Source organism: Mustela nigripes, chromosome 9, assembly GCF_022355385.1.
Source record: "Mustela nigripes isolate SB6536 chromosome 9, MUSNIG.SB6536, whole genome shotgun sequence".
NCBI classification, from domain to species: Eukaryota; Metazoa; Chordata; class Mammalia; order Carnivora; family Mustelidae; genus Mustela; species Mustela nigripes.
The window spans coordinates 73,693,095-73,712,659 of record NC_081565.1 but is presented as its reverse complement, the minus strand read 5'-3'; the positions used below and the strand labels follow the sequence as shown (position 1 = coordinate 73,712,659).

General features: G+C 41.6%; 1 protein-coding gene across 1 annotated transcript in view; it reads right to left on the bottom strand.

Moving 5' to 3' along the window:
- GNAQ (G protein subunit alpha q) overlaps positions 1-19,565 on the bottom strand; it is a 307,753-nt gene that overhangs the window by 76,633 nt on the left and 211,555 nt on the right. The window contains exons 4-5 of the mRNA XM_059411816.1: positions 7,091-7,219; positions 4,360-4,489 (exon numbers count right to left, since the gene is read on the bottom strand). Of these exons, the coding sequence (XP_059267799.1) occupies positions 4,360-4,489; positions 7,091-7,219 (259 nt within the window). The remainder of the gene's footprint in view (positions 1-4,359; positions 4,490-7,090; positions 7,220-19,565) is intronic.

The window sequence follows — 19,565 nt, the reverse complement described above, 5'->3', positions numbered from 1 at the left end:
AAAAAAAAAAAAAAAAAAAAACCCAGCAGCAGAGAAATAGGTGAAGGAAATGCGTATTTTAGACTATTTGTTTTAACACAGTTCAAAATCCAATGAGCAACAGGGGAACTCTGAACCACCAGGAAAGGCTCTCTGGCCGGTCTACCGCCGTCCCTGAGAATAATAAGGACTTAGAAGCAGGGGAGGGCATTTTAATTTCTTCTTGCAAGGGCAGGATTATCATGTGACCTCCATGCTCTTGGATGTGTTAATGGTTCCCTTTGCTTTTTCTCTGAATTTGTCTCTTACTTCTGGAAGACGCTGTGAAGGAAGGGAAATGAGCTGGTGTGAAAGCAGCTGGCTTCAGGCCTTGGGTGACCCTGCCCATGGGCCTTCATCTCCCATTCTTCCACTTCGCTGTTAGCCGGCATTACCAACAAACCCGATCGTTTCACCTCCCCGGCATGACAGCGGGCAAAATTCAGACGAATGATGGTTTCTGACAGTTTTGACCAGGCATAAAGTGCTGAGATATTACAAATGCCTATTCACTCCTTTGATTGATTGATTGATTTTTTAAATCAGTGGAGCCACTCTAAGAATCAGGATTCAAGAATACATGTTCATGGAAAGCCATATTGGAGGAATGCTTGGGGTGTCGGAACCATCTCGATGTTTTATTAAAACGAAGCCATAATGGGTTTGTAACCAGTTCAAAAGCATTAACTTAAGTTAGAAGTGCCCATTCAGAAAGGAAGTGGAGGCGAAAAGGCCTACCTAAGTCTGAGATTCTATAAAGAGCATAGTCTGTAAGGCAGCCCCTGAGTCAAGGTCTGAGAAATTATTGTATTAGTCCTCCGATATTTGTGTAACAGAAAATCAGAAAAATCAAGACTAAAAGACAGAGTGTGGAGAGATGCTGATAAGCCTGAATGTGTTATGGGGCCGCCTCCACGTGTGTTCCAGCTTTCAGAGGTGCCGAAGTAGTAACATAGGCACGGAAGTATTACAGGGGCACAGTGGGCTCTGGGCTAATGTGTTATCACAGGGAAAATAACACAGCAAAGGGAATGGGCAAATCGACCCAGCTCGAAGATCCTGATCAAAGATCCCAATCAGTCTCACTCTATCTAATGATATATGTTCCTCTCGGGAGAAAAAAATAAAATTAAGAAATTCCTTCCCCAAACCCTAGAAAGGTTGAGAATCTATAAAGACAAAAGCAGATCTATATAAAAACCTTGACGAGTAATACATACATGTTTCAGAGGTATGAAAAGCAAAAGCAATCATCCAAAGTCCTTCAGAGGGTTTTTGCCTGCGGTGCATTTTCCAGAATTCTCTGGGACAGGAAAGGTGGCTGTTGGCAGCCATGCCCAGGTGTTTCTCACAAGCACACACCATGGCAGGTACCAAAAGGTCTGCTTTGGGTTCAAGTGATGACCATCAGATTTCAAAACCAAGAACAAAAGGTTTCAAGAGTTTGTTTCAGTTTTGTCTCACCCAAACCAGAAAATCTGGGGACGGTGGAATTCTCTACCGTTCCGAATTTCCTTAATGTGTTAAGGAAATGGAGAGGCAGTGGCATTTTCATCTATCATTTCAAGTGAAGAAAAAAAGAATGTGACAACAACCCAACATTAAAAAATACTTTTGACGAAAAATGAAACAAGATGGGATCGGGAGGGAGACAAACCGTAAGAGACTCTTAATCTCATAAAATAAACTGAGGGTTGCTGGGGAGAGGGGGTTGGGAGAGGGCGGTTGGGTTATGGACATTGGGGAGGGTATGTGCTATGGTGAGTGCTGTGAAGTGTGTAAGCCTGACGATTCACAGACCTGTACCCCTGGGGCGAATAATACATTATATGTAAATAAAAAAATACTTTCGACAGTGTTCCCTAATTACCAACAGTGATGGCTGTGGTCAACATGGACGAGGTAATTAACGGGCAGCGTTGTTCTTACTATGCTGAAGATCACCTAAAATATTACCAAAAGGCTTGACTTAAGGTCAGAGAAAAGAGCACCACGAAATGACTTTTACCTCATAGAATTACAAGGGAGGCTTTGAAAATATTCACAAGGGACCTGGAAGTCCTAATAAAAAAGATAACAGATGATCTCAATTTGTGGCACAAAGAACCACCAAAGAATCAATGAAACTGGCAAAATATTTTTAGATGCACATAATGCCTATATATTGAATAGCAAATTACTGTGGAGACTTTAGTTATGATACTTGATCATCAAAACAATGTCATCATTATCTAGTTAATATACAATACTTTTATACAAAAACCAGATACCCAGGAGCAATGTTGGGTGAAATGTGAGATAATCTGTGATGTCCAGATAACTGAAGGGCTGGGTTGATGTGGTAGAATTAGATGAAGGTCTACCAGGGAACTCACTTCCTTTTCTGTTTTGTAAGTTTTAAAGTAAATTAATGAGCACTGAATCAATATATATGTCTTTCTAGATATAATGTACTTGTTTTGTATAAAATGTGTTATCAACAAACACTTCTGCTTCTCCAGCTATAATGTCTTAAATTTTATTTTACTGGACAGCAACTAAAAAGCAGAGAGATTATGACGTATCTAAGGCCTCCCTTTCCCCTGACTCTCTATTCTAACAAGAGGATCTATCTCTTAAGAGGTCCTTCTGCACAAAGCTAATTTTAGGATTCATTTTAGATACTCTGGTACCTAGCACATAGTAGAAAAGCCCTCAAAACATTCTGTATCTTGCTTCAACTTCCGAAGATAGCAGAAACGTCTTATTCTGTTCCCCAGATACGCAGGATATTCAAAACACTACACTGAAGAATGAGGAACAACAAATGAACACGGGAATAAAGAGAGAAATACATACAGACAGACCATAGCTAAAATTCTTATGGTAACTGCTTAACTTAGATTTTGGTAACTGATTGCTACAGATTTTAGCTCGCAGGCAGGCAGTTTACATTATAACTATAGAGGGCAAATGGCTGATAAACACTCATAAAGTTCTTTGATTCAAAAGCCCATATACTTGCACCCTAGAAGGATTCTGACATGAATAAATAGGTAACTTGCTTCTATGCGGGGTATCGCTTCCCGGACTCTTTATCAACCCTGCATGCAAAAGAAACTGCAAATGTATTTTGATAGAGATATTAATACTTGCAGAAAAAAGAAAATATTTAAAAGGACTGGAAACCAGAATTCTTCTATATTAAAAAACGTGTAGAATTAAAAGTACATTTGAATATGCCCGATTATATATATATATATATTTTTAAAGATTTTATTTATTTATTTGATAGACAGAGATCACAAGTAGGCAGAGAGGCAGGCAGAGAGAGAGAGAGAGAGAGGAGGAAGCAGGCTCCCTGATGAGCAGAGAGCCCGATGTGGGACTCGATCCCAAGACTCCGAGATCATGACCTGAGCCGCCCGCCCGATTATATTTTAATAAGCTGGTGGAGACAGATCATTTCCTTCTCTTGTTTTCTATCCTATTAAGACGGATATTTAATCCATACGATTGGCATGTCTGTCTGCAATTTCTGCCTCTAACAGGTTATCAGGGATCTTTCTATTCCTCCAACAAACACAAACTGAATTTCAGCCCAAAGCGAGTTTTCTGTGCCCCTGTGTTCTCCTCCATAGTCAACTCTGACTCATCATCGAGACTCTACCGTCCCCAAAACCCGTATTTATACCTGCTAGGTTTCCAGGTAATGGGGAGAAGACAACAGTACTGAACCTGTTCTCCAGACAGGCCTATCAAAGATAACTTTTTCAATCATTCACCGTTCAAGGAGAGACAAAATGATGCCACAGCCTATGGGATTCTGTAAGAGCAGAACGGCCACGTCACCAAGACACTTATCGGCTCCACAATGAACTGATCTAGAGCCCAGCTGCAAAGTCACTCACATTTGCCAAGAGAGGTTTTGAGTACTCTTTGGGGCCCACCCAACGCACAAACAATGATTTAAACAAAATGAAAACAAAACAAAACAGGCTGACTCACTCCAACACTCCCAGCTCCATCCTGTAGGAAGAGGGCTAGAAAATGACATGAGCGTTAGCCTAGGGATTTCTATGTTATTTTCATTTTCAGACTGTCTACACGGTGGTTAAGAGTATCAAATAGGGTCTAATTAAACCTCAACACACAGACCTGCTCATACCACTGACAAGAGTTTACTGTTCTGATTATACCATGTGCTACCACAGGGCTATCTTTACTACTGAATAAAGTCCCCAACTCAGTAGTCAAAAAGCAATGAAATCGGTTTACCCCATGTTCCACACCCTACATCCTTGTATTTATTTGTGTCAGATATTGAAATGAGAATCCATTGCCTGTCCAGAGAGCACTCACCTCATTGTCCGACTCCACGAGAACTTGGTCATATTCACTAAGCGCTACTAGAAACATGATAGAGGTGACATTTTCAAAGCAGTGTATCCATTTTCTTCTCTCTGACCTTTGGCCCCCTACATCGACCATTCTGCAAGGTTAACAATATTCATATTAATAGCATATAAAGAAAAAAGGATCAATATACACACAGCTTTACTTACACACTTAAGGAAAACACTCTCTAAAGAGAATGGCCATCCAACTCAATTCAATTAATATTTCTGGTGAACATCTACTAACTTTCTGTTCCCTAACAATCTAAGTCAAGACATTCTGGGTAATTAATAATTGTGGTTATAAGAATGTTATCTGATTAGTGAAAATGGTAACTTTGTAAAAAAAAAAAAATCCTGTGCTAGGTCAAGCAAAATGGTATTTTACTTCATTGTGCACAGAAAAATCAGAAACAAAATATGCTTTATTTGTGATAAGTTCTAATGGCAAGTACTAACATCAGTTTTTTTTTTTTTTCCTGTAAAATGAGAATGAAGAACCTTGTGTATTTCTCAAGGATGCTAGAAAGGACTGTAAACACATTTAAAGGTAGAAGATGCTACATATTTCTATATGGGTATGTGTGATGCTTCAACAAAATGCAAACAGAACTCCACTGATACGTTATCCATGGGGTATTCTGACTTGTTTTCTCCTTCCGATACTGGCAATAATTTGGGACAGGTCCAGTCACTGGAGCAGTATCATGGTGCAATTGGCCTCATGCAAACAAATTTTCTAACCTGCTAAAAAGCAAAGTGTGTGAAACATCAAGATGCTTCCAGAGGCCATCACTTGAACTCTTTTAAGGATTTGTTTTTAACATGTCAACGATGTGCTGACTTCCTGGTTAGGAACCAATGCTGACATCAATTAATGTGAGTTTCAATGTTTATATAAAAATATCAAGCCGCAGCTGGCACTGAAGCCAAATTTCCTCAAAAGGTTCAATCCATATCTTGGCTAAAACGTGCACAGTGGTTACAGGGTAAAATACTTTCAAAGAATGAGAGGAGGTCTCTCTGAGCATTTGCTGAAAACTGAAGTTATTCTTGGTGTTTCCCTGCCTTAAATGCAAACTAAGAAATCAAGGATCTTCTAGTTTCTAGTGACTGCTTCTAAAAGTTCTCGAAGGCACAGAAGAGATTTCTAAGGGGCAAAGCAACGGATTCAGGGAGACCTATGAACGATGGACATCAAAACTAGAACTCTTAAGTCTTTAGAAATACCAAATTCTAGTTCTTCATGTCAAGTAAAGAATTCATTACTCATTTATATGAAATCCTCATTCTATAAAATCCTGTCACCCTGAGCCCTATAAGATGCTTTTGATGATGGCAGGAAATTATTCTTCTGAGTCATTACTTTTACAGTAGTGGCAAAAAAAGCGTCCTTCAAGCTAGTGAGCAAAATGTAGTAAAAACAAAATGTAAGAATAAGCTTGTTTCAGAATTCACTATCAATTGTAAAACAATGAAGTGATGAAAATCTCTATGAAATGCTCTATGTCTTCTGAAAATATTTTGCAGGACAGTTTTATAAGCAGTAGGAAATTTGGGTGTTCCAAATTGAAGATCTCCAAATGCTATGGACTCAAAGCTTATGTAATCCAGCATGGTGGAGCTACAAGGAATCTTGGTGATCATCTAATGCAACCATTTTAGAGATGGACAAAAAATAAGGTTCAGAAATATTTCTAAAATGCCACCTGCTTTCCAGATATATCCATTAGAGTGGCATATGGTGGCCAGACCTGATTCCAGGGGTGGAGACTGATTAGAATAAATCCCAGAGTGCTTTGAGGGCCTGCTCATCTGAACCACGTGGCAGTTACCAACTGGGAGTCACATGACTCCTATTTCACATCCCTCTAGTGAACGTAATTGTCTTCAATGGGATAGGCTCCCCCAGAGAACTCAACTCTCTATGCTCAGAGACATATATTCACATGGCCTCACTTCTCAAAGCTCAATGTGGTTTGTATTCTAGAAGTATAACTGAGTGTTTGTGTAATAAGAGATCAAATGAAAGCATACTGGTATTGTTTATTTTTTCTCCTCTTAAAAAACATTAAAATACTTTTGAACAGCAGCAGAATTCTTCATTCTATTTTCCTATATAAATTTAGACTGGGATCATCAATCCATTTTCAAAATCACCTATTTTGAACAATTTCAAGCAAGTTATTTCAGGAATATAAAACAGCCCACATCTTTCTTGCTACTGAAGAATTCTGCATTGGTACCAGTAGACTCGAAGAAAACACCATGAAAGCTTTTGACAACATATATTTTTTGTTCTTAGTAGGGGCGTAAGGTCATTCATATCTTACACAAATCTAAAGATATATCCATTGTCCTCACAATTAAAAAGTGACTCAAAGAATAGTCAGGACCAAATCTTAAAGAATAATAGTCAGGATCAACATTTAAGGGACTGATTTTGTTCAACCACCAGCAAATTTCAGATTTCACTAATTTCTTGGTGACTGAATTTGAAATGAGAAACCTGCCCATACATCTTTCCTCTGCTTCCTCTTTCTGGAACATATTACTTCATTTGCATATCTCCTGATAATAACTGGTCTGCAGATTGTTTCAAAGTCTACACATGATTTCAGTATTTGTAGAGTTCCCCAAATGTACTAGTCAAGGCACAGGAGCTGGGAGGTGGGTTTAACAGACTCAGTTACTACCTGAAAATGACACTTTGTAAGTCAAAGGGGTATTCGATGATCCCTGTGGTGGGGACTCGAACTCTAAGCACATCTTGCTGCGTAGGCAGGTAGGCAGGGTCAGCAACGCGGTCCAGGTCATTAAGATAGCTGGAGGAGGGAAGACACAACGAGAACGTTAGGACACCATCATGCCGAATCTGCCTCTGGAAACGGAAGGGCAAAACTAAATCCTAAAAGAGAGGTGGAGAAGAGGAAGGGAAATATCAGAAAGGGGCAGAGCAATCTGGAAAGTTGAGAGATAAAAGTCAACTTTCCACTGGCCACAGCAAGGTAACCCATCTATGGATTGCCTGGTTCACAGGCTTTCTCGTTTCTTCTCTGTCATTTGGAATCCATATACAAAGCAGAGGGGGAAAGGAAAAGAAATGAAAGGAGTTTTCTATTTTCTGCTTATTTAGCAGGTCTGGTGGGTAAAGCCGGAGTTCAAAGCGAACAGATTTTGAATTACTGACAGAACTTTTATTTGTGTATTTGTATAAATAAACAGTTAACAGAGTGATACATAAGGTCAGAATCCTTATTATTATTATTATTATTATTTTGTCTTTTTACAGAATATCAGAGCGTTTTTCTCTGGAATGTATTTCCTTATTCCCCTAAGAGAGGTCAGCAGCATACCATGTCCTAAATTCTGTCCAAAGCTAAGTCATTTGTGATTAATGTGAAGCCACAATTTTTGAGGTTTCTGGTTACTGAGCTAACAATGTCTAAGGTCAGATATTCCCAGTGTTTAGAGTCACCACACCTAAACTTCAAATTTATCTGCTTCTCCATTCCTTTAAAAAAACAAACAACAAATCCTTTTCATTTTGAAATAATTTTTTAACTTACAAGAAGTCGCAAAATATTCCAGAGAATTCTCCTGTACCCTTCCCCCAGTCTACCCCCAATAATACCTTACATACAACGATGTATTACCAAAACCAAGAAACTGGCATTGATCCAATACTATTGACTCAAATACAATCTATTTAGATTTCACTAGTTCTTACACACACACACATTTTTTGGGGGGTATATAGTTCTTGTGAAATTTTATCACGTGTCAAGATTCATACAATACCCACCACAATCAGGATACAGAACTGTTCTGTCACCACGAAGAAAGTGTCCTGAGCACTGCCTCTCCTGAGCTTAACCCCTGGCAACCACACGTTTGTTCTCCATCAGAGTAATTCTGTCATCTCAAAACCGTTATATTCCATTTACTTTTCACTCTCTCAAATTGCAAACCAATATTTTGCAACTTTGAGAATGACCTGATTTGACAGAATTAATGACCAATAGGTGAAAAGGACCGCTTTGCACGGCATCCTAATGATTCCAAAGGCTTGCTATGCTCCCCTTGGCCCCGAACAGGATGCGACACAGGCATGGTTTCAAAGCATACAGCTACGAAGTGTACACACTAAGTAACTAACATATGCATTAAGACTTAAAGAAAAGGTGGCCCCATGAATAGAATCGGAGGGGATTAGAATCTCAACACCTTTATGCCCACAAAACAAGACACTGAGTTCTGAGGTACATACAGGAAATGTCTAGTGTGGAGTATGTTGCTAACTCAGCAAGAGTACAAATAGTCAGTCAAAGTGACCCACCTATGGGAAGGGTTTTGTCTTGACCAGCATTATTTTTGCCTTAGAACCTGAAAGAGTGCCTGGAGGACAGTACTTAATGAATATTTGTTGGATGGGCAGATGGATTTCCTATGCTGGTATTTAATCTTTGCATTTTTTAAATACCATTGTTACTAGCGGCGTTTCCATATTACTTATATTATTAAATTTGAAATTGGGTGTTGACAAGAAATATTGCATTAATTCTCTAAGATTCATGGATCATAAAATAGTAGAGCTAAGTGGTTTTAACAAAGACATAAAACTATTGCATTTTTGGAGGTCTATCAAATTCTTTGGGACAAAAGGAAAGGATACCTTGGAAATTCCTAATGCAAAGTAACAAATTAATTAGTATTCTGGTGGCCTTACCCCAAACACATCAATTATTCTCTAGCTGGCAATTAGCTCTCTACTGACTGATAGGAACCAGCCTGATATCTTGAATTACTATAAACAATGGCTGGAGGATGAAGACAGGGAGGCTAGGACAATACTGGTGTGAGAGGCAGGAAGAAAAATGGACCGGATCCAAAATTTTAGTCAATAATCTTGGCATGGTCTTGGAGGTATCTGATGGGCTTAACAAGCCCTTGTTCTGGGAGCTGGTTTGTACTGTGTCTCATTCTACAGATAAACCAGCTCAACACACTGTAAATACAAAATCGACTGGCAAGTCTATAGCCATGGGGTTTTCTGATTTACCAATTCCCTGATTTGAAACACTTGAAATGAATGCACATTTTGAAGCCTGCGAGACCACCATTTACTTAACTACTATACACAAAAATCAAGTCAGGAATGAGAGAACTTCTAGTTTCCATGGACAAGCTGGCCCAGAAACACGCTGCCCGGTCAACCATGTCTGCTCACGTGCTACAACTCACAGAGGTCAAACGGGATGGCTCATGCCTGCACACAAGGCGCTGTCATGTTCCTGCAGTAGAGAGAAATCATGGCTTTCAGGTACTCGGAGGTGAACTCAACAGACTACTCCAAGCACGAATGTGTCTTTCTTTGCAGAGGAGAACTTAGAGAATCATCACAGGAATGGGAAATCACAACACGGCCCATGACAGAACAAGAGAGAATCGGGGTGCTGTTTCCATGACCAAAAGCACTAAGAAGGACTTACTGACTCCCCTAAAAATGTGGCCTATGGTATCTCTCCATGAACCAAGGGCACTGCTGCAATATCAGCTGAATATCTAGAGCGTTCAGACTTGCACACTTTTCCTTCTTTGCCTTTCCTTTGCTCCTTTTCAACATCAGCACAGTCCGCAAAGAGGAATGACACCCTTGCAACAATGAACTTACACGGAGCACTGACATGCTACTTGCCACGCTCTACTCTGACTGTTCACTGTACAAATTGTACAGCAAGGAAATGACTATCGAAGATGTTCCATGCATTTCTCCAGTTCTCGCTTGGCATTCTTTTGGCTTTGTCTCAGTGGGTGGTGGGGAGAGAAAGGCTCACTTTAATCTGGAGTATTCAAGTTGTATTAATCCAGCTCCCTGCAAGGAAAAAGCTGAAAGGAGCGGGACTGAGGTCCACTAGTTGAACCGCACGTCATCGAGGACCCAACCCAAGGCAAAGCCCAAGCACCTCCAAAACAAGGCAAGAAGAACGAAATGACAAAACACAACCAACCACCCAAAAGACGTATAAGCGATTGTCTCCCAAAGGAAGGTCTGGGAGTCTCAGTAGCTGCGCACCAGGACTGGGTTGTGGAGGCGGGGAAATGTGGGTGCATTGGAGTCCTGCATTTTTCGCTCCGGGGAGCAGCCAGCGTGGAGAGCTTCTCCCAGCCTAAGCCCCATCTATGTGGCCCCCTTGCTCTGGGCTCACCGCACCTTCTGCATTTGACATTGGCTTAGGGGAAACAGCCACTCCTGTTCTGGGGCACAGAGCGGTAGGACCCGCACGTCCTTTTGTGTTGATTCTTGTCACATTCTAAGAAAAAGTAATAGAAGAGTCTCTGAATGGAACCATGCTTTCCATTGAAGCATCTGATATTCTGAAGAGAAACTTGGATGGGCTATGGGGGGAGAGGGACTTGTGGTGGATTATTCCATTCATTTAACCTTTTACAAAGAAACACCAAGGTCTGAACAAATTTATACTGCAGAGTAAATTCAGAGAGTTAATTATAGCTATAATTTGTTTTGTAGGAATGATTCTGAGTGGCTGCTGAGGTCATTCTCAGGGTGTTGCTATGGTGACAGACACAAGGTACATTTCCAAGGCGATGTATGTGTCACAAGTGGCCGGCAGTAGCTCTTTCCTGATGTCAGGGAGAGAAATCTCCCATGGTCTACATGGGACTTATTTAACTGTCTAGGAGACAAGGCACGTTTAAGAGTGTGCTAGAAAATGGGAGGGTTAGTTGATGAATCTGTACTCTAATCCATCCATGGGGACTGAATAACTTGCTGCTGCTTTGAGACATTTTGTAATTGATAACTTGGTAACTGATTAAAAAAAAAAAAAAACCAGGTATTTTCCCACATGTGTTTGCCCAGTCAGGACTCTCTCACACTCGGTGGAGTCAGGGACCACGAGTACCTTTGTGTTTGGTCACGGACACTCAGCCGAGGGCCTAGAACACAGCAGGTGCTCAACACGTGACCCAAATTAAGGTAATTTTGTAGAAAATGTGGTAGTGGTTATGATGGCAGGTTATATTTTCTAGAAGAAAATATAGGAGTAAGGGGGTTCTTAGCTACCTGCCTTTATGTAATTACCTCACTGGGCTATTACTGGCCTGATTATGTAAGAACTAAATTCTGAATTTAAATGCCTCTGACAAATGTAGAGACAACACAGAGAGGAAAGGCATCTTTTAACTTCATTTAGCAGATATGCTTCCTGCTCTTCCTCAGGTCCTGGCCCCAGAATGAAATAATTTGTCTATCTGTTTCATGCTTGTCAATATCAAGCTTTCAGGCCTTGGAATTCCCCATAGCCCTGGGCAAACGGAGTGGTACCTTATGGACAGGCAATTCTGTCATACTCTCTTTAATGGAAGAAACAGGTCTCTGATGGTTCTCAGTGAAAAGCAAGGCAACAGGAAAATTCATGAAGTAAGATTTCAGTTGTTGCTCTCCTAACACGAGAAAACTGCAGGGTCGTCTAGAACTCACGATACATTTTGACTACGACATTCTCATAGGTGCTAAGGCTATGGGCGAGATTCCCCATGATACAATCCCTGTCTGCAAAGGACTCTACCAACATGTGGCAAAAAAAGGGTTATATGAAAAGGAGAAATGGTAAAGTTCATTAGGGATAGAAAGAACATCTGTATATTTTGGACAGAGTCATTTTCTGGGAACTTGTTTGAACTGTCTCTAATCCTTGGTGATTACCCACAAAACATCCTTCTGTAGTATGAGTGATTTGATTAAGGAAATCGTGCTCATTAGTTTACAATTACACCATGTACCTGCTAACTTCCTTATATATTTAACTTCAGGGTTACCGCTGGGTATAGACAAAATAAGAAATTCAGAAATGGGATATAATTATTTTAAATAGTTAAAAATATATGAGAGAAGTTTAGATGTCACCAAAATAAAAGCTCCAATCAAATGAATTACGGCATTTTCTCTCTTGAATATGTTTTTTTAAAAAAATCCAATTGAGGGCGCCTGGGTGGCTCAGTGGGTTAAGCCACTGCCTTCAGCTCAGGTCATGATCTCGGGGTCCTGGGATCGAGTCCCGCATCGGGCTCTCTGCTCAGCAGGGAGCCTGCTTCCCTCTCTCTCTCTCTCTGACTGCCTCTCTGTCTACTTGTGATCTCTCTCTGTCAAATAAATAAATAAAATCTTAAAAAAAAAAATCCAATTGAGGGCACCTGGGTGGCTTAGTTGGTTAAGCAACCAACTCTTGATTTCAGCTCAGGTTATGATCTCAGGGTGGTGAGATGGAGCCCAGTGTTGGGTTCAGAGCTCAGTGTGGACGCTGCTTATGATTCTTTCTCCCCTTCAGCCTCTGCCCCTCCCTGCCCTCCTCCCCCTTCCAAAAAATTCCAACTGCTCCTCTCTTTTGATCCAATTTAATTTATGCTCCAGTCTGACATGTAACTGTAAGGGCCTATTAAGTCAGAGGGATTCCATCTTGGGTTAGTGATTTTGTTGTTTATGCAGTAAAACTTAAACTGACCCTGCCCGCCCCGCCCCACCCCCAACTCTGGGATTTACTTAAAAGCAAGCCCAGGAAACCAGTCCCAGGCAACAAAGCCCAAATACAAGGGTGGGTCAGGCCAGATGAAGGTATCCAATCAGTGGGGGCGCATACTGTCTCCTTAGCTACCAAGGAGTATGGGCCCCCACCTTTTGGGCACAAATTCTGACCAAGGTGATAGGCTAGTTCAAGTATCTACTAGGGTGACTTGCAGTTCAACTGGCCATCCGTGTGTGACCTAGCATGACTGTGCAGCTTTCTCTGTGTGTTACAATCTCACTGGCCACCCGTGTGTGGCCAGGCCCAACCACATGGCCCTTGCCCATTAAAAGTTAGTTGGTAAGGCAGTGGGGGGTTGAGCTCTCTGTAAGAGGCGTGGCCCTGGGCCGGTGGGTTTGATTCTTGATGCTTGGCGCAGAATAAAGCTTTGTTTGACCTTCGCTTTGTATCAGTCTCGCTCCTTTAATCACGGACCCATTATTGGGGGACCTTTCAGTAACGAGAACTTATTCTTGTTTGAAACATCTTTTTAAAATTAAAGAGAAGGGATGCCTGGGCGGCTCAGCTGGTTAAGCCTGCCAACTCTTGGTTTCTGCTCAGTTCATGATCTCAGAGTCCTGGGATCTAGTCACGTGTTGGCTCCCTGCTCACAACGCAGAGTAGTAACCACTATACGATCACGGCTTGGCTCCCTGCTCAGACAGGAGTCTGCTTGTCTCCCTCTCCCTCTGCCTCTCCTCTGGCTCCCTCCCTCCCCCACTCTCTCACAAATAAATAAATCTTTAAAAAAAAAATTAAAGAGAAAAAAAATCCCACCACCTGTGACTGGAAGGGTAACTGAAATCTACACCAAGAATAGCGCAGAAATTAGAAATACAGTGGGTTCTTTTTTTCTTTTTTTTTGGATGAAAGAAACATGAATGAAATTCAGAGATGACTCAGCAGGTAAACTATATCACATTACAGCTGTGGTTAAAAAAAAAAAAAAAAAAAGTAATAAGTTATAGGCATACAACCCTCAGCAATTACACCAAAAGGGGGAAAGTACCTGTGGGTGGTAAGTGAAAAAAGAAATCTCTGACATTTGGTATAAATCCAACCAAACATAGTCAGATAAAGGAATAGCGTCTTGGAGTAGTCAGTGGAGCTCGCTATGGGGCGGTGGTAGCGGTGCCTGTGGGGCTCCTCGACTCCTGCACACGGGCCTCCTGTTGAGAAGCTGTATTTATGACAGATTTGTAGCCCAAGTCAGAGACTGAAATGAAGTTCTGGCACAGAAAATGACTCTGGGTAGAATTTCACATTTTTAATTATTGAAAAGAAGGTTAGAAAAACTAGGTCAGCTTCATTAAAAATCCTAAGAAGACCTCATTGTAAGAGGAACAGTCTTGGGGGAGTCGAAAGCTAGATCACTCCATGAGATCTTATTTGGCACGTGGAAGCTAAGGAGAAGCCAGAAACACATGGTTCCTGTACAGGAAACCACATGACCACAAGGATTCAAAGGCAAAAAGGAAAAGAAATTGTCAAAGTGGACGTTAAAAACACAAAAGAAAACAAAAAACACCAACCCTCCCCCGCGCCCTCCCCAAAAAAACTGGAGGGAAGTACCCACTCTGTAAACCTGCCATTCTGACGGGAGAGCCAAGTACAGGCTTTGTGCCAAGAGCCCTTCAAGTCCCTCCCCCCTCTGGCAGATCCTGTGGCTGAAAGGAGCCTGGTCAGTAATCTGGTTAGGCTGGTTAGCTGCTCAGGATTACTCATTACACAAACACTTCCATCCCCTGGAGAGCTCATGTTGTAGAGGGCCAACCTTGACTTTCCTCCTTCCTTTCTAACACCTGGCACAACCATGATCAGAGCTCAAGAAAACACAGCATCTATTGCAGGGATTTGGGTCCTAAAACGTTATTTGTTTTCAATACAAAATTCCAGATTTAAAACAAAGATCATCCAGTGGCGGCAAGCAGGTGTCACTCTCACGGTTTGTGACAACGACTCATGGGAGACTGTTCTGTGGGACAAAGGAGAAGTCTAAGGAATCCTGCATCAAAATGATCTGTTGCCAAAGAACTTAAACCAACCCCAGAAGCGCAGATTTGTAAAAGTAAATTAAGTAGCTCAAAAAAGTTCCTCTCACTGCATTTGTTACAGAGTTTCAGATTCTTAGGAATCTTGTATAGGGATAGGTGATCTGAATGTTTCACATAAAGGGACCACCAGTGACAAATGGGGAACGAGCCGGGCAACAGTGTGTCTGCAAGACAGACGCGAGAGCCAGGGCCAGGCGTGGGTCCCAGAGACAGACTCTCAAGTCTGTTGCTTAAACAGATAAATTGACCTTATAATTAAAAACAAAAGCAAAACGAGATAAGAGAGAAACAGAGAGGAAGAGAGGGAGAAAAAGGAAGGAAGAGGCCTTTTTCAATTTGCTCATTTGGCTTTGCACTTTGCTAACTTACTTGTCTTTTATAGGATAACTTTCAAACCTGCGACTAATTTTGATACAATTTTTACACTTCTGAAACAGACCAAGAAACATCAGGAAACTGCTTCTTATTCCTGCCTGCCTGTACTGAAATGTAATGGCAGTGTTTAATTCAGTTAATTTACACTAATTTATTGCAAAGCTGTTATATGTGAAAGCTGATGAACTATGTGTGCTGCAGGGAGGGGGCTGGCACAGGGAGCTGGTACAGAATACTTAAAATATATATATTCTGTGCCTTGAGGGACATCAGGCTACCTGGGAAACAAAGATAGCACAGATGAATCAATTAAGAAATAATTAAGTGCAAAATTGTTAGCTGCTAACTACGAATGCAATAAGAAAAGAGAGACGATTATGAACCTTAGTCACTAGAGAATAGTGTGGAGAAGTGGGGGGTGCGTTACGCCATGCAGATGAAATAGGATTTGAACAGGTAGAAAGAGAGAGGGAAGATGGAGAGAAATTAGGAAAGACACAGCATTTATTAACTTCCTCATGACTCACTCTTTCATTCAATTACATTCTCTGAAAGTCTACACTGAGAGCTAGGCACTTTGCAGACACCAGTGGGAACCATAAAATAAGGGAAAAAAGATGTGAGTCTTGTCCTCCAGGAGCTTGTACTCTGGTAATGGAAATGAACATACTATAAATAACTATACTATAATGCACACACGATGTGGGTCATCAGAGAGGCTCCAGGGACTGCAGCTAAGCGTGAGCCGTGAGAAAGAAGGCTGCTGATTAAAGCAGGTGTCTCCATGTCATCTTCCCTTAACTTGAGTACAGGTTCCTTAGGATCAAAACTTTCATTCCGACAAGGATGATCAGGTCCGAGGAGCTACTCATGCTAAACTACTTGAACTCATTACAGATCAAATTTCAGTTCATTACTTTATTTACATCAAGATGCCAGAGTGATAATGAAGAAACCCATCAGGGTCAGCCAGAGTCAAAAGACTGCCTGGCAGTCAGGGAGTCAAAACAGAGGAACCCAAACGACCTGAAGGATTATATGTGGACAGCAAGGCTCCTGAGCTCACTTGTGACTGGAGGTAGGGTTGACTTCCGGTCACGTGCATGTTCCCTTAGACCCCTTACAAAATCCTGTCAATCTTACTCTTGGTTCTGTTGATGGTTCAACCCTACTACACTCTCCTTTACCAGCTGCATGAGGCACTATAACGACACAAAAGGCAAGACTTGTTAAGACTCGATCCTTGCTCTCAGAGCCAGATCAGCTCAACGAGTGCTTCCGGTCATCTATACCAGATTTCATTAAGACATTGTTTGCAGGGCACTTAGAGGCAGTGCCGCAGAATATAAGATAGAGTTCTCTGGTGCTCACTTCTATCAAGCTTTGTTGGGCAAAGCAATATATATGGAGTCCCACGGACTGGTACAGTCCAATCATTCCCCGCGTACTCTCAACTTCAGCTCTGGGTAACTCTGAGCACTGGGGTCTTATGGTAAGTTCTGCCTAATGGAAGTGGAAGCAGGACACTGTTGCCTTTGAACATTCAGTCTTCTTCTATATGAGCGATTTGCCCTTTTTGGTGGTGGTGGTGATGGGAGGGAACAGACAGTAAATATTCTGGGCTTTGTGGGCCATTCAGTCTCTGTCGCAACTCTTCAACTCTGCCATTGGGTGTAAAACCAGCCACAGACAATATGCAAACAAATGAGCATGGCTGTGTTCCAATAAAACTTTATTTATAAAAACAGGCAGCAGGCTGAATTTGGCCCATGGGTTTGCGAATCTCTGTTCTGTAGTAATAGCAGCCCTGGTCTCAAGTGGGGACAATGCCATCCTGGGTGGACCCACCTGCAGAAGGCACAGATGCTCAGCCAAAACGTGAGCAGGCAGCAAAGGGACAACGTGAAGCGTGTCACCCACAGCCACTATGCCCTTCAGGTAGAGTGAATGAATGGGAGACAGGTGCCCTTTCCCTACTACATCTCCTAATGAAGGTTAGAGTATTAAAGCATATCCAAGTCTTATCTTATTATCTCTAAAGCGCCAAGCATTCCAAACAAGTAATAATAAAGACCGGCATCCGAGAATCATCAGAGTTCACTGTGGAAGACAAATACAGGGTTTTTTGTTTGTTTTGTTTGTTTTATTCTTGCAAAAGGTTATTAGGAGATACGGCTCATTAGATAACAAAACAGAACAAAAATAGAAGTAAATATGTCACTCAAGAGAAAAAAAATGACACTCTATTGTCACTCTTTAAAAAAAACAAACACATTCAAGATCAATGCCGTCTTCTGAGCTGAAGACAGAATTTTTAGTTGTTTACCCATGTAGAGAATAATGTCTTTGTTCATTTCATTTTCAGGTAAATTTCGGGGTGTCAGATTTTCATTGGACCGCATAGGATAATGGTTTCTCAGATAAGGACAGTCTACTGTAATATATCACAGGATTTCAGAATTTAAAAGAGAAAGTAGAGATTATAGATCGCAAACCAGAGTCTGACGCAAGTGAGATTCACTCAGTGAAAGGCCCAGAGGTGAAGAGTGGTAGAGGGAGTTCCATCAAAGCCTAGACCTTGACCCAGTGTTCTCTTGACCAGACAATGGTCTTGTCTGCCTCCAAAAGTCTGCAGGAGGCTTACACTTACTATTTATCATCAGATAAAAAATACAGTCAGGATGGCTGTGAGAGTCAGAGGAAACACTAGATGTCCAATATTTGGCTCATCAAGTAGGGAACTCTTTTTTTTTTTTTTTTTAAAGATTTTATTTATTTATTTGACAGACAGAGATCACAAGTAGGCAGAGAGGCAGGCAGAGAGAGAGAGAGGAGGAAGCAGGCTCCCTGATGAGCAGAGAGCCCGATGTGGGGCTCGAACCCAGGACCCCGGGATCATGACCTGAGCTGAAGACAGAGGCTTTAACCCACTGAGCCACCCAGGCACCCTCAAGTAGGGAACTCTTAACAGGAAATCTCTTCAAGAAGAACTCAGCCCTAGATCAGGCAGATGGGCTAAATCTACTTCTGAAATTCCTTTTGCATTTTCAAATTCAACATTCAAATTCCTTGTGCATTTTTAAGATTTTTTAAAAATTTATTTGACACAGAGAGAGAGGTCACAAGCAGGCAGAGAGGCAGGCAGGGGGGGCGGGGGAGCAGGCTCCCCGCTGAGCAGGGAGCCCGATGCGGGACTTGATCCCAGGACCCTGGGATCATGACCTGAGCTGAAGGCAGAGGATTAACCCACTGAGCCACCCAGGTGTCCCCCTTGTGCATTTTAAATTAAATTAAAAATTTAAGCACGAGGTTAAAAGTCAACTCCAACAGTGGCTTATGCCCCAAAGCCAACTTATATGTGTATTTTGGATTTATGGGCTATGGAACATATGGAGATCTCAAGAAGGTGTCTGATCTGCTGAACTCCTTGGAGGGAATTTCAGGCAAGTGAGATTAGGGATTATTTGGTCTCTTAAGGTGAACACAGATAGAGCAGTCTTTGCCAAAAGCTTGCAGTGAGGACTTTTCTCACTACGTGCCAGTGTGATTGAGATTTGTGTTCTCTGGCTAATGTCAGGGAGCTTTCAGTACTGTAGGCAGTGAACTCATTTGACCTGATGTTTCAGTATATTAAAGCAGGTGGTGGACCCCAGAAAAAAAAAAAAGTAAACTTACAGCCATCTGCTTATTGTGTTCTTTATCTAAAGATATTCAGAATCCTCAGGCTTTTTTTTTTTTTTAAAGATTTTATTTATTTATTTGACAGAGAGAGATCACAAGTAGATGGAGAGGCAGGCAGAGAGAGAGAGGGAGGGAAGCAGGCTCCCTGCCGAGCAGAGAGCCCGACGCGGGACTCGATCCCAGGACCCTGAGATCATGACCCGAGCCGAAGGCAGCGGCTTAACCCACTGAGCCACCCAGGCGCCCCCAGGCTTTTTTTTAATAACAAAAAAAATTAATGCAGGAATTTATAAAATTCTCCAGCATCTTAGCATGCTTCTTATTCTTTTAATAAATAAAATTGGAAGACTATATCAAATTAAAGCCAATTGCAAACTTCTCCCAAACTGCTTCTGCATCGCCTGGACTTCTCCTGTCTCCTTGCTTCTGTGCTGCCCCTCTGAGCCATCTGATTGCTTATTATGATCAGTGACTTG